Below are 16,162 nucleotides of genomic sequence, written 5' to 3' on the forward strand. Positions count from 1 at the left end.
CAGCAACTATTAGAGGAATACTGGTTGCCATGAAGCTGTACTGCTACTGAAGGGTAGCAAATGGCTGCAGCAAGGCCAGGGCAATAACCAGCACGCTGGAGATGCAGCTTTGCAAGGTCTGACGCTGCAAGTGCTGAAGGAAAAGGAGGTTCTATTTGGACATCTCTCTGCACAGTAGCATGAGAGGAGTCTGGATGGAGGTAGAAGAAGAGTGAATGATGTCTTACCTGTGACCAGATCACGGGAGCAGATGAGGAAGACATTTGCTTAATCTTAGACTACTGCCGTACAGTGCAATAACTGCACTTTACTGTAAGCTTGGTGGAGTATCACTGGGAGAAAGTGCACAACACTCTGTCAACTGTTCACCAACTTTCCAAATGTACTTGCATGTCAATGTCTTGATGCAGCATTGTGTATTGGTTAAATGTCGATGAGGTTACCCTGTGGCCCATGAAATGTGGAAAGAATAAAGACAAAGCATGCAACCAACGCAAGCTATCTGCATGCTACATGTTCACAGACCATCACAAGCTGGCTGTCGACTGAAGTCCTCTTCTGCCAGGTAGTGGCAAGGTCTCTTCTTCATCTATTCTATGGTGATGGCCTTTTGCAGGGCAAGGTTGTGTAAAGGGCATTAGGTTGCAATCATCTTGGATACCTAGGCTAACCTGACCTGCATGCTTCCTCTGCCTGGCCCTTCTTCCTTCAAAGCCAGTGAATAGAGAGGGCTAGCCAGTGAGATATCCGAAGTTATATTTCAGCAGAGCCCAATCACAGCTTGCTCAGCTAATACCCACAGATAGCACATGGAGAGAAGCTTTAAGAAGGCGTGAATAGCTTTATCAGTGAAAGCCAAGGAAACCATTATATAAACAATGGTCAACATACAACAACAACTTGTATTTATATAGCACCTTTTAACATAGTAAAACATCCCAAGGCACTTCACAGGAGCATTTTAAGACCAAAATTTGACACCGAGCCACATAAGGAGAAATTAGGGCAGGTGACCAAAAGCTTGGTCAAAGAGGTAGGTTTTAAGGAGCGTCTTAAAGGAGGAAAGAGAGGTAGCGAGGCGGAGAGGTTTAGGCAGGGAATTCCAGAGCTTTGGGCCCAGGCAACAGAAGGCACGGCCACCAATGGTTGAGCGATTATAATCAGGGATGCTCAAGAGGGCAGAATTAGAGGAGTGCAGATATCTCAGGGGGCTGAAGGAGATTACAGAGATAGGGAGGGGCGAGGCCACGGAGGGATTTGAAAACAAGGATGAGAATTTTGAAATCGAGGCGTTGCTGAACCGAGAGCCAATGTAGGTCAGCGAGCACAGGGGTGATGGGTGAACGGGACTTGGTGCGAGTTAGGATACGGACAACTATTTGATGAAACTACAAAACAAACTCAGAGTTCTGAAGAAGGGTCTTCGACCTGAAACGTTGACTCTGTTTCTCTCTCCACGGATGTTGCCGGGCCTGCTGAGTTTTTCCAGTGTTTTTTGTTGTTATTTCAGATTTCCAGCATCTGCAGTATTTTGCTATCCTAAGTTATACCTAACCTGAGTGTGCGTCATATTAACATTTGCTGCAATGGAACATTCTTTCAATCCATAGGAAAGTGTCCCTCACCTTGATGTGCTCAGAATTGGTCAAGACAAAGAATTGAATGATTGACACCATGTTCAATATTTTCTGTTGGACAGATCTCTAAGCTGGTGGACATCAAATTCTTGCAACATGATAAATGGAACAGATGGAGCTAGCTTCCACCCATTGATACAAAAGAACGAGATCCTATACATTTTTGCATCTGATATTTGCAGGTAATTGCACAAATGTAAGGTGAGTGCTGTGAACAGTCCTGGTCTCCATATTGCCTAAAGTATATAGAGGCACTGGAGAAAGTGCAAAAATGATTTACAAGGATGATACCAGAATTGAGAGGTTCTAACTATCAGGAAAGATGGAACAGGCTGGGGCTCTTTTCTCTAGAAAAGAGAAGGCTGAGGGGCGACCAAATAGAGGTCTTTAAGATTATGAAGGGGTTCGATAGGGTTGACGTAGAGAAGATGTTTCCGCTTGTGGGGAGACCAAAACTAGGGGCCATCAATATAAGATAGTACTAATAAATCCAATAGGGAATTCAGGAGAAACTTCTTTACCCAGAGAGTGGAACTCACTACCACAGGGAGTGGTTGAGGTGAATAGTATAGATGCATTTAAGGGGAAGCTAGATAAACATGAGGAGAAAGGAATAGAAGGATATGTTGATGGGGTGAGATGAAGTAGGGTGGGAGGAGGCTCCTGTGGACCATAAATACCAGCATGGACCAGTTGGACCGAATGGCCTGTTTCTGAGCTGCTAATATGATGTAAGCCAGTGTGTTACCATGGCAGCGGGCAAGTTGCACATGCGCAGTGCATTAAATTTTCTCGTCCATTACTTGCTGACTCAGCCCGTTCTCTTTGGCCAGATCCTGGCACTGGCTGCCTTGTCTCTGGCAGCAGTTGCTCGGTTTTTACCCGGGCAGATGGCCCTGTACAACCCCGCCTCCGATTGCTGTTCCTGGCGATAATACAGCCTGTCGCTGGTCCTGCCCCCCTTCCCCCTCCCCGCTCCCCACTTCCCCCCGCTCCTGCCTCCTGCAGCACACAACCGTTGTCACTATGGTAACAGGGAGACCAGGCTCGGGCAGGATCAGCAGCGAGTGGTGCCTGGTCCCTGCCTCACCAGGGAGACCCCGTGGGCAGGATCAGCAGCGAGTGGTGCCTGGTCCCAGCCTCACCAGGGAGACCCCGTGGGCAGGATCAGCAGCGAGTGGTGCCTGGTCCCAGCCTCACCAGGGAGACCCCGTGGGCAGGATCAGCAGCGAGTGGTGCCTGGTCCCTGCCTCACCAGGGAGACCCCGTGGGCAGGATCAGCAGCGAGTGGTGCCTGGTCCCAGCCTCACCAGGGAGACCCCGCGCGCAGGATCAGGAGGCCCAGAAGAGGGCAATTTATTTGACTTTTTAAAGATGTCCTCGGGGGCCAGAAGGAGCAGGAGTCTTGGGCACCCCCCTGCCTCTGGTTTCCTGCGATTGCCTGGGATGCCCCGCTTTCTTTACCGACCTTGCCAGCAACCTTTCCTACTGATAATTCCTGCAGCCTCCCGCCTGATGCCACCAGGTTTGGCAAAGGCCAGGTCCGAAATTTTTTTTTACTTAAAATTTTTTTCAAAATTTATTCATTCCTGGGATGTGGGTGTCGCTGGCAAGGCCAGCATTTATTGCCCATCCCTAGTTGCCCTTGAGAAGGTGGTGGTGAGCCGTCTTCTTGAACCGCTGCAGTCCGTGTGGTGAAGGTGCTCCCACAGTGCTGTTAGGGAGGGAGTTCCAGGATTTTGACCCAGCGACGATGAAGGATCGGCCGATATATTTCCAAGTCAGGATGGTGACTTGGAGGGGAACTTGGAGGTGGTGGTGTTCCCATGCGCCTGCTGCCCTCGTTCTTCTAGGTGGAAGAGGTCGCGGGTTTGGGAGGTGCTGCCGAAGAAGCCTTGGCGAGTTGCTGCAGTGCATCTTGTAGATGGTACACACTGTAGCCACGGTACGCCGGTGGTGGAGGGAGTGAATGTTTAAGGTGGTGGATGGGGTGCCAATCAAGCAGGTTGGATGATGTTGAGCATTTTGAGTATTGTTGGAGCTGCACTCATCTAGGCAAGTGGAGAGTATTCCATCACACTCCTTACTTGTGCCTTGTAGATGGTGGAAAGGCTTTGGGGAGTCAGGAGTTACTCGCTGCAGAATACCCAGCTTCTGACCACCTCTTGTTGCCACAGTATTTATGTGGCTGGTCCAGTTAGGTTTCTGGTCAATGGTGACCCCCAGGATGTTGATGGTGGGGGATTTGACAATGGTAATTGAATATCAATGAATGTCAAGGGGAGGTGGTTAGACTTTCTCTTGTTGGAGAGGCTCAGTGCCTGGCAATTATGTGGCACGAATGTTACTTGCCATTTATCAGCCTAAGCCTGAATGTTGTTGAGGTCTTGCTGCATGTGGGCAAGGACTGCTTCATTATCTGAAGAATTGTGAATCAGACTGAACACTGTGCAATCATCAGCGAACTTCCCCACTTCTGACCTTATGATGGAGGGAAGGTCATTGATGAAGCAGCTATAAATGTTTGGGCCGAGGACACTGCCCTGAGGTTACTCCTGCAGCAGTATATTTCAACTTCAATCCTCCATAAAGCTTGAACTCATCCAAAACTCTTCTGCCCTGGTCCTAACTCGGAGGAAGTTCCGTTCACCTATCACCCCTGTGTTTGCTGACCTACATTGGCTCCTGGTCTGGCAATGTCTGGATTTTAAAATTCTTATCCTTGTTTTCAAATCCCTCCATGACCTCACCCCTCCTTATCTCTGTAACCCCCTCCAGCCCTACGACCCTCCAAGATATCTGCGCTCCTCCAATTCTGGATTCTTGCGCATCCCTGATTTTAATCACTCTACCATTGGTGGTCGTGCCTTCAGCTACCGAGGCCCTAAGCTCTGTAATTCCCTCCCTAAACCGCTGTCTCTCTATCTCTCCTCATTTAAGACACTCCTTAAAACTTACCTCTTTGGCCAACTGGTCCATGCCAGTGTTTATGCTCCACACAAGCCTCCTCCGACTCCTCTTCATCTAACCCTGTGTTAATGTTTCAATACATTGTGACCCGGAGGGAAGGGAGTGAACGGAGAGAGGCAGTTGAGAGATAACAGGAGAGAGAGATACTTTTGGTTACAGAGTGACATTGACAGAGGTTGAGAGAAGATTGCCTACCTACCCAACCTCCCTGCCTTGAGAAAGGAAAGATTGAATTATGTTAGAAATGCAGAACAAACTTGCTGAGTGTGATTCTACCGGCACGGTTCAACTGATTAAGCTGTACTGCTCAGAATTGTGCGGGGAAGTAAAACGATATCTTGCATTCTTCAGGCATTGCTCCATATATATGAGGCTGGGGAAAGGTGAGCGGAGGGGAGGAGCGGAGCGGGAGGGGTGAGCAGAGGGGAGGAGCGGAGCGGGAGGGAGAAGGCAACTTAAAAAAACCTTAAACAAAAAATGACTTTTTAATTTCCCTGCTTCATACAGGTCTTTGTATTTGAAGCATGAAAAGGAGCTGGAAGTACAAGGAATCAATGCATATCGATTTGTTGTTCCGAAAGAAGTTTTTGCAATTAACCATCCCAATAATAAAGGATTTTGTCTATCAGGGAACTGTCATCTGTCAGGGATTCAAAACATCAGCATCTGCAGACAAGGTGGAGCATTTAAATACTCTTATTCTGTAGGTTCAGAGGGCAACACACAACTGGCGATGTAATCTAATTTTTACAAGTGCTAAAGACTGAATCATTTAGGAGTATCACAAGCACATTATTGTTCTCTTAGCATTTACGTAGAATTACAGAGACCACAGAAACAGGCCGTTCGGTCCAACTGGTCTATGCCGGTGTTTATGCTCCACATTCTCACCACTCTCTGGGTAAAGAGGTTTCTCCTGAATTCCTGATTGGATTTTTTAGTGACTATCTTATATTTTTGGCCCCTAGTTAATATAAAAACATAAGAAATAGGAGCTGGAGGAGGCCATTCAGCCCTTCGAGCCTGCTCCGCCATTCAGTGAGATCATGGCTGATCTTCTACCTCAACTCCACAGTTCTGGTCTCCCCCACTCGTGGAAGAATCTCCTCTACATCTACCCTATCAAACCCCTTCATAATTTTAAAGACCCCTATTAGGTCACCCCTCAGTCTTCTCTTTTCTAGAGAAAAGAGCCCCAGCCTGTTCAACCGTTCTTGATAGGTATATCCTCTCAGTTCTGGTATCATTCTAGTAAATCTTTTTTGCACATTCTCCAGTGCCTCTGTATCCTTTTTGTAATCTGGAGACCAGGTAGATTACATTGCCCATCTGCACGTTGCCCTTTACAGTGTATTGACTTCTTTTCACACACAGTGATCCTGACCATTTCTAGTAATTTGGTTGGTGTTTGAGTGGGCAACACATGCACTAACCTTGGCCAATGGCCCAGCTGATAGTGTGTACTCATTGTGTGGAGTATCACAGACTTTTGTCAATGGGGACGTGATGGAGGTGGGACTCCCACTTTTTGGGTTGTAGTCCCGCCTCCATCAATTTGTGGTCAACCCACGCGATTTTCCCTTGATTGACCTTGTTGAGCCCGCCCAGCGGGCTCGGCAGGCCAATTAAGGGACACCCGGTTACAGGTGACGTCAGGGATTGACATTTCATCTGTCAAGAGCTTTTGACAGATGAAATATCAGCGTTTGACAGCTCGGTGAAGCTGTCAAACACTGACAATCTGTCTTCTAACTTGAGTCCTTCTCCACAGACTCAGTTAGAAATCTCTCCAGAACAGAAAGCAGAGGCTGCAACTTTTGACAGCTCACGGCCATTCTGGTTTCTGTGCCGGTGAGATGAGGGACTCCCAAGACCTGAAGGAAGGAAGCCTGCATTAGTAAGTAAAGGTAAGTAAAACTTATTTAAACACTTTACACACACCAAACACACTTACCACTGCACTCATGCACCCATCACTCACCTGAACACCGGACATCTCGAACCCTCCAAGCCCTTCAGCCCGACGGTCCGCCTCGCTAACTTGGCATGGTTTGGAGCCGTCAGGCAGCCCACACTTCAGCAATAAAAATAGGAATTAGGCAAAAAAACTGCCTGTTAACTACCTGTTAACAGGCAGCTAATTGGCACTAATCCCCTTCCCGCCTCGGGGAGGCGGCTCCCAGCACAGGTCGGGTACCCGCCTCCTGGGAAACGGGCATGGAGGCGGGTTGGGGGCGGGAAGGGTTTGTGCCCCCCGATTCTGCAATTTTAACACCCCACACGCCTCCATTCCTGCCTCCACAGCCCAGGGAAATTCGAGCCCAAAACCTCTGTGCCAACATTCTTGGGCCTGTTATGTTGAGGCCCTGGGATCCTAGTATTGTGTTTATCCACATTTGTAGCATAATCACATGTTGTGCTATTGGACACCCTACAGTAATCTGCCAAAGTGCAATGCTGAATTTTAGGTCACGGGCACCTTCTGATGGTTGAGCAGTTTTGTCTCTGCTTGGATCTCCCACACACCAAAAGTTGAAGAACCTTAGTAAAAAGGAAACAGAGCCACAAAAAGCACCTCAAATATTATTTTTCATAATGAATTATCTTAAAAAGATGAAACAAACTATATAAGATAGTCAGTAATAAATACAATAGTGAATTCAGGAGAAACTTCTTTACCCAGAGAGTGGTGGGAATGTGGAACTTGCTACCACAGGGAGTGGTTGAGGCGATGGGAAGCTAGATAAAAACATGAGTGGGAAAGGAATAGAAGGATGTGTTGATGGGGTGAGATGAAGAAGGGTGGGAGGAGGCTCGTGTGGGGCAGAAACATCGGCACGGACCAGTTGGGCCGAATGGCCTGTTTCTGTGCTGTAATTACTGTGTAAAAAACATGCTGAGTCTGTTGCTAACTGTACAGTTTGATTTTCTTCATCCTGGTTAATCTGCACTGTTCGGAATTGAGCTGTGAAGTAGGACCGCTTGCCAATACTCTGCAGGTACTGCTCCATATATGATTCTTCATGCTACATTTCATATAAGGAGAGAGGAATATAAGCAGTAATGGTGTAACCATACATAAGAACATAAGAAAAAGGCATTTAGCCCATAAACGCTCACATTTCTAGCTTACAAACTATATTTGAACAACATGGATTGAGAATTGGTTAACAGACAGAAAACAAAGAGTAGGGATAAACGGGTCTTTTTCAGGATGGCAGGCTGTGACTAGTGAGGTACCGCAAGGATCAGTGCTTGGGCCCCAGCTATTCACAATCTATATCAATGATTTGGATGAGGGGACTAAATGTAACATTTCCAAATTTGCTGATGATACAAAGCTAGGTGGCAGTGTCAGTTGTGAAGAGGATGTGAAGAGGCTTCAAGGGGATCTCGACAGGCTCAGTGAGTGGGCAAGAACATGGCAGATGGAATATAATGTGGATAAATGTGAAGTTATCCACTTGGGTAGAAAAAACAGAAAAGCAGAGTATTTCCTAAATGGTGAAAGATTGGGGAATGCAGATGCTCAAAGGGACCTGGGTGTCCTTGTACATGAGTCACTGAAAGTGAATGTGCAGGTGCAGCAAGCCATTAGGAAGTCAAATGGTATGCTGGCCTTCATTACGAGAGGATTTGAGTACAGGAGTAAATAAGTTTACTCCAATTATATAGGGCCTTGGTGAGACCACACCTGGAGTACGATGTACAATTTTGGTCTCCCTACCTAAGGAAGGATATACGTGCCATAGAGGGAGTGCAATGAAGGCTCACGAGATTGATTCCTGGGATGGCGGGACTGTCGTATGAGAAGAGATTGAGTAAACTAGGCCTGTATTCTCTTGAATTCAGAAGAATGAGAGGGGATCTCATTGAAGCATACACAATTATTACAGGGCTTGATAGGGTGGATGCTGGGAGAATGTTTCCCTTGGCTGGGGAGTCTAGAACCAGGGGCCACAGCCTCAGGATAAAGGGTAGGCCATTCAGGACTGAGATGAGAAGAAATTTCTTCACACGGAGGGTGGTGAATCTTTGGAATTCTCTATCCCAGAGGGCTGTGGAGGCTCAGTCATTGGGTATATTCTAAACAGAAATCGATCGATTTCTGACTAGTAAGGGCATCAAGGGATATGGCGATAGGGCCGGTGAATGGAGTTGAGGCAGAAGATCAGCCATGATCTCATTGAATGGCGGAGCAGGCTCGAAGGGCCGAATGGCCTACTCCTGCTCCTATTTCTTATGTTCTTATGTAACAACAACTTGTATTTATATAGCACCTTTAACATAGTAAAACGTCCCAAGATGCTTCACAGGAATATTATAAGACAAAAAATTTGACACCGAGCCACATAAGGAGAAATTAGGGCAGGTGACCAAAGGTTTGGTCAAAGAGGTAGGTTTTAAGGAGTGTCTTAAAGGAGGAGAGAGAGGTAGCGAGGCGGAGAGGTTTAGGCAGGGAGTTCCAGAGCTTAGGGCCCAGGCAGATGAAGGCACGGCCACCAAGGGTTGAGCGATTATAATCAGGGATGCTCAAGAGGGCAGAATTAGAGGAGCGCAGATATCTCAGGGAGGTTGTGGGGCTGAAGGAGATTACAGAGATAGGGAGGGGCGAGGCCATGGAGGGATTTCAAAACATGGATTAGAATTTTAAAATCGAGGCGCTGCTTAACTGGGAGCCAATGTAGGTCAGCGAGCACAGGGGGTGATGGGTAAACAGGACTTAGAGCGAGTTAGGACACGGGCAGCCGAGTCTTGGATCACCTCAAGTTTACTTAGGGTAGAATGTGGGAGGCTAGCCAGGAATGCGTTGGAATAGTCAAGTGTAGAGGTAACCAAGGCATGGATGAGGGTTTCAGCAGCGGATGAGCTGAGGCAGGGGCGGAGACGGCGATGTTACGGAGGTGGAAACAGGTGGTCTTAGTTATGGTGCGGATATGTGGTCGGAAGCTCATTTTAGGGTCAAATATGACACCAAGGTTGCGAACAGTTTGGTTCAGCCTCAGACAGATGTTAGGGAGAGGGATGGAGTCAGTGGCTAGGGAACGGAGTTTGTGGCGGGGACCGAAAACAATGGCTTCGTTCTTCCCAATATTTAATTGGAGAAAATTTCTGCTTTTCCAGTACTGGATGTTGGACAAGCAGTCTGACAATTTAGAAACCATGGAAAGGTCGAGAGAAGTGGTAGTGAGGTAGAGCTGGATGTCATCAGCGTACATGTGGAAATTGATGCTGTGTTTTCAAATAATGTCGCCAAGGGGCAACATGTAGATGAGAAATAGGAGGGGGCCAAGGATAGATCCTTGGGGGACACCAGAGGTAACGATGTGGGAGCGGGAAGGGAAACCATTGCAGATGATTCTCTGGTTACGACTAGATAGATAAGAATGGAACCAGGCGAGTGCAGTCCCACCCAGCTGGACGACGGTGGAGAGACGTTGGAGAAGGATGGAGTGGTCAACCGTGTCAAAATGTTTTTGTCTCTATCATCTAGCCTGGTGCTGAAGTGTGTGGATGTATGCTCGGTTAATGAACTGAGTCTGAGATATGTTAAAGTGACTGGTTACTGACAGTGACTGTCTGTATCGGCTGGTTACTGACGGTGACTGTCTGTTTCGGTTGGTTACTGACGGTGACTGTCTGTTTCGGTTGGTTACTGATGGTGACTCTCTGTTTTGGTTGGTTACTGACGGTGACTGTCTGTATCGGCTGGTTACTGACAGTGACTGTCTGTTTCGGTTGGTTACTGACAGTGACTGTCTGTTTCGGTTGGTTACATTGACTCCGGACCCCATGAAGTCTCGTGGCTTCAGGTCAAGCATGGGCAAGGAAACCTCCTGCTGATTACCACCTACCGCCCTCCCTCAGCTGATGAATCAGTACTCCTCCATGTTAAACACCACTTGGAAGAAGCACTGAGAGTAGCAAGGGCACAGAATGTACTCTGGGTTGGGGACTTCAATGTCCATCACCAAGAGTGGCTCGGTAGCACCACTACTGACCGAGCTGGCCGAGTCCTGAAGGGCATAACTGCCCGTCTGGGCCTGCGACAGGTGGTGAGAGAACCAACACGAGGGAAAAACCTACTTGACCTCGTCCTCACCAATCTACCTGTCGCAGATGCATCTGTCCATGACAGTATTGGTAGCAGTGACCACCGCACAATCATTGTGGAGACGAAGTCCCGTCTTCACACTGAGGACACCCTCCATCGTGTTGTGTAGCACTACCACCATGCTAAATGGGATAGATTCAGAACAGATCTAGCAGCTCAAAACTGGGCATCCATGAGGTGCTGTGGCCATCAGCAGCAGCAGAATTGTATTCCACCACAATCTGTAACCTCATGGCCTGGCATATCCCTCACTCTACCATTACCACCAAGCCAGGGGACCAACACTGGTTCAACAAGGAGTGTAGAAGAGCATGCCAGGAGCAGCACCAAGCGTACCTAAAAATGAGTTGCCAACCTGAGGAAGCTGCAACACAGGACTACATGCATGCTAAAAAGCGGAAGCAGCATGCTATAGACAGGGCTAAGTGATCCCACAATCAACGGATCAGATCAAAGCTCTGCAGTCCTGCCATATCCAGTCGTGAATGGTGGTAGACCATTAAACAACTAACAGGAGGAAGAGGCTCTATGAATATCCCCATCCCCAATGATGGTGGAGCCCAGCATGTGAGTGCAAAAGACAAGGCTGAAGCGTTTGCAACCATCTTCAGCCAGAAGTGCCGAGTGGATGATCCATATCAGCCTACTCCTGAGGTCCCCACCATCACAGAAGCCAGTCTTCAGCCAATTTGATTCACTCTACGTGACACAAGTCTTCAGCACAACTAGCCGCGCCTCTAGCCAAGCTGTTCCAGGACAGCTACAACACTGGCATCTATCCGACAATGTGGAAAACTGCCCAGGTATGACCTGTCCACAAAAAGCAGGATGAATCCAACCCGGACAATTACCGCCCCATCCGTCTACGCTCAATCATCAGCAAAGTGATGGAAGGTGTCATCGACAGTGCTATCAAGTGGCACTTACTCACCAATAACCTGCTCACTAATGCCCAGTTTGGGTTCTGCCAAGACCACTCGGCTCCCGACCTTATTACAGCCTTGGCCCAAATATGGACAAAGAAGCTGAATTCCAGAGGTGAGGTGAGAGTGACTGCCCTTGACATCAAGGCAGCATTTGAAAACTGAAGCCAATGGGAATCGGGGGGGAAAACGCTCCACTGGCTGGAGTCATACCTAGCACAAAGGAAGATGGTTGTAGTGGTTGAAGGTCAATCATCACAGCCCCAGGACATCGCTGCAGGAGTTCCTCAGGGCAGTGTCCTAGGCCCAACCATTTTCAGCTGCTTCATCAATGACCTTCCCTCCAACATAAGGTCATAAGTGGGGACTGATGACTGCACAGTGTTCAGTGCCATTCACAACTCCTCAGATAATGAAGCAGTCCATGCCCGCATGCAACAAGACCTGGACGACGTTCAGGCTTGGGCTGATAAGTGGCAGGTAACATTTGCACCACAGTCATTGCCTGGCACTTCTATCTCCAACAAGCGAGAGTCTAACCATTGCCCCTTGACATTCAATGGCATTACCATCGCCGAATCCCCCACCATCAACATCCTGGGGGTCACCATTGACCAGAAACTTAACTGGACCAGCCACATAAATACAGTGGCAACAAGAGCAGGTCAGAGGCTGGGTATTCTGCAGCGAGAATCTCACCTTCTGACTCCCCAAAGCCTTTCCACCATCTACAAGGCACAAGTAAGGAGTGTGATGGAATACTCTCCACTTGCCTGGATGAGTGCAGCTCCAACAACACTCAAAAAGCTCAACACCATCCAGGACAAAGCAGCCTGTTTGATTGGCACCCCATCGACAACCTTAAACATTCACTCCCTCCTTCACCGGCATACCGTTGCTGCAGTGTGTACCATCTACCAGATGCACTGCAGCAACTCGCCAAGGCTTCTTCAGCAGCACCTCCCAAACCCGCGACCTCTTCCACCTAGAAGGACAAGGGCAGCGGGCACATGGGAACACCACCACCTCCAAGTTCCCCTCCAAATCGCACACCATCCCGACTTGGAAGTATATCGCCGATCCTTCATCGTCGCTGGGTCAAAATCCTGGAACTCCCTCCCTAACGGCACTGTGGGAGCACCTTCACCACATGGACTGCAGTGGTTCAAGAAGGCGGCTCACCACCACCTTCTCGAGGGCGACTAGGGATGGGCAATAAATGCTGGCCTGGCCAGCGACGCCTACATCCCATAAAAACAATTTTTTTTAAACTGAGGGTGACTGTCTGTTTCGGCTGGTTACTGATGGTACCCGTCGAGATGCAGCCAACCATGCTATCTCCCCTGGCAAGAGCTGATTGCCCCCCCCCCACAAGCTCTGTGACATAGTGGTTAGCACTGTTGCCTCACAGCGCCAGGGACCCAGGTTCGAATCCGGCCTCGGGTGACTGTCTGTGTGGAGTTTGCACATTCTCCCCGTGTTTGCGTGGGTTTCCTCCGGGTGCTCCGGTTTCCTCCCACAGTCCAAAGATGTGCGGGTTAGGTTGATTGGCTATGATAAATTGACCCTTAATGTTAGGGGGATTAAATACGTGGGGTTACAGGGATAGGGTGGGATATGTGTTGGTGTAGGGGTTACGGGAATCGGGTGGTGTATGTGTCGGTGCAGGCTCGATGGGCCGAAATGGCCTCTATCTGCACTGTGGGGTTTCTGTGATTTCTGTGATTTCTGTGATCTTCTCCTTGAAGAGGGTGAGGCACAAGGTTGGGGAAGCCTCGTCCGGAGGTCTGCCTGTGGCAGGCACTGTGCCAATTTGACCTGCAAAAGCATAGTGTGACTGCGGGTGGGACTAGCAGTTGAGTGTGTGGCAAGTGGCCACGGAGAGAAGACGTAAGAGATGTAGGGTGTGAGGCTGATAAAATGGAGGAGGGGTTTTAGAGGTGTGCATGTAGGTAATTACTGTGAGGGGAGCTGGGCAGCCATAGTGCAAGGTACCCAATTGAAGCCTCCTTTGACCAGAGTGCATAGTGAAGGGTTATTTGAGAAAGTTTTGCTTTAAGAGGGCGAGGACTGTGCTGATGGCCAATGTGGGAAAGGAAGTAAATGGAGCGGAGTGCAGTGTGCTACCTTGCCTGCCCAGCTGAGGATGAGGAGCTTCTTGCAGCTCTGTTCTTCAGTCCTGGGGGAGGGGGTTGGGGGAGTCAGTGCCGACCCTGGGGGGGGGAAAGGGTTGGGGGTCAGTGCCAGTCCTGCGGGGGGCGGGATTGGCTGTCAGTCCCAGTGCCACCTCCCTGCAGGTGGCATGAGTGATAATTCTGGTGGCCCGTACACCCAGGAATCTGGTCATCCTGCCCTTAATGTGCTTCAGCAGGGCTTGGAGGTGTGAATGAGTGAATCTGTGCGTTCTTCTTAACAGGGTTGTTGCCATGACCCACTGCCCTCTGGCTCCAGATTTCCTAGAGTGTTTAGAATTCTGTGTCAATACACTAAAAACCTTGCTGGGACTTGCAGTACGGTTATTAGAGAGCCAGGCACCATTGCTGTCTCTCACCTAGTCTGCCGACTGCACTGAAATTTCCAGCTCAGTCAGCTGCTTACACCGGTGTTACACCGGTTTTACACCAACGCCTGCACCGACGGGCAGAGAGAGGAGCAGACCCAAGAAACGTGTGTGTGTAGTTCTCTCATTAGAGGCCACACGTGGGCTGTGTTTGTTTTAACAAGGGCCTGTAACCAGTCGAAGCCCCTGCTTGTTGTCGGTAACATTATGCACCTTTCAGAGTTCACAGAAAATGGAACAAATTCTTGCCCTGATCTCTCTGTGAAAAATAATCTCTTGTTCTGATTTTGATACCCCAGGAGCTCCTGTTTTCATATCCTCACCTCACTTTTACGATGGGGATCAGAAGTTAGTGAGTGACATTGTCGGAATGAAACCTAATATGGAAATTCACCGAACATTTCTTGATATAGAACCAGTAAGTGGAAAGAACTGATTGTGCTATATATTGTATACAGATACCTTTCTAAAGACATGTCATTTCACCTATTGTACTTGAATCCTCCTCTCTCAGATGAAAGAATTAAAAGCCGTATCATTGTGCTGCAACTCGAGGTTTAGAATCATCAAGCCCTGGAAGTTTACGGTGTAGAAGGAGACCGCTCGACCCATTGTGTCTGTGCCAGCTCCTTACTGCAGCAGTCCTCAACTAACCTGCTTGCCTCTTATCTTCCTCTGCTTGAAATATTTATCCAATTTTCCTGGTTAAGCAACACCTCAATTTGAAAATTCTCATCCTTGTTTTCCAATCCCTCCATGGTCTCTGCCTCAACCAGTCCCTGTGGTAAAGCATTCCATGTTCCAATAACCTGCTGTGTGAAGAAATTTCTGCTAACCCCCCTCCTCACTCTCTTAGTGATCATTTTAAATTGATGCCCCCTTGCCACTGACTGCCCAACCACAAGAAATAGACTTTGCAAATTCACTATTTCAAAACCCTTCATAATTTAAAAACCTCTTCGCCTCCTCTGCTCCAGTGGAAATAGTCCCAGTATCTGGGTCAGTGCTGGGACCCCAACTCTTTACAATCTATATTAACGATTTGGAGGCCGACGATACAAAGATGGGAGGGAAAGCAGTGAGTGAGGAGGACATAAAAAACCTGCAAAAGGACATAGACAGGCTAAGTGAGTGGGCAGAGATTTGGCAGATGCAATATAATGTTGGAAAGTGTGAGGTTATGCACATTGGCAGAAAAAAATCAAAGAGCAAGTTATTATCTAAATGGAGAGAAACTGCAAAGTGCTACAGTACAAAGGGATCTGGCGGTCCTGGTGCATGAAACACAGAAGGTTAGTATGCAGGTGCAGCAGGTGATCAGGAAGGCCAATGGAATCTTGGCTTTTATTGTGAGGGGGATGGAGTATAAAAACAGGGAAGTCTTGCTGCAGTTATACAGGGTATTGGTGAGGCCACACCTGAAATACTGCGTGCAGTTTTGGTTTCCATATTTAAGAAAAGATATACTTGCTCTCGAGGCGGTTCAGAGAAGGTTCACTCGGTTGATTCCGGAGATGAGGGGGTTGACGTATGAGGAAAGGTTGAGTAGGTTGGGACTCTACTCATTGGAGTTCAGAAGAATGAGAGGTGATCTTATCGAAACATATAAGATTGTGAGGGGGCTTGATCGGGTGGATGCGGTGAGGATGTTTCCACTGATGGGTGAGACTAGAACTAGGGGGCATAATCTAAGAATAAAGGGCTGCCCTTTCAAAACTGAGATGAGGAGACACTTCTTCACTCAGAGGGTAGTAAATCTATGGAATTTGCTACCCCAGAGAGCTGCGGAAGCTGCAACATTAAATAAATTTAAAATGGAAATAGGCAGTTTCCTAGCAGATAAGGGAATTAGGGGTTACGGGGAAAGGGCAGGGAAGTGGACGTGAGTCTAGATTCGGATCAGCCATGATCCTATTGAATGGCGGAGCAGGCCCGAGGGGCCGTATGGCCTACTCCT

General features: G+C 48.3%; 1 protein-coding gene across 2 annotated transcripts in view; it reads left to right on the plus strand.

Moving 5' to 3' along the window:
* LOC147107295 (lysosome membrane protein 2-like) overlaps window positions 1–16,162 on the plus strand; it is a 92,911-nt gene that overhangs the window by 58,145 nt on the left and 18,604 nt on the right. For both annotated transcript variants that reach the window (XM_086006178.1, XM_086006177.1), the window contains exons 6-8: window positions 1,700–1,819; window positions 5,115–5,284; window positions 14,505–14,623. In XM_086006178.1, the coding sequence (XP_085862304.1) occupies window positions 1,700–1,819; window positions 5,115–5,284; window positions 14,505–14,623 (409 nt within the window). The remainder of the gene's footprint in view (window positions 1–1,699; window positions 1,820–5,114; window positions 5,285–14,504; window positions 14,624–16,162) is intronic.

This window comes from Somniosus microcephalus, chromosome 14 (assembly GCF_052327205.1).
Source record: "Somniosus microcephalus isolate GS21.2 chromosome 14, FLI_Smic_1.0, whole genome shotgun sequence".
NCBI lineage: Eukaryota > Metazoa > Chordata > Chondrichthyes > Squaliformes > Somniosidae > Somniosus > Somniosus microcephalus.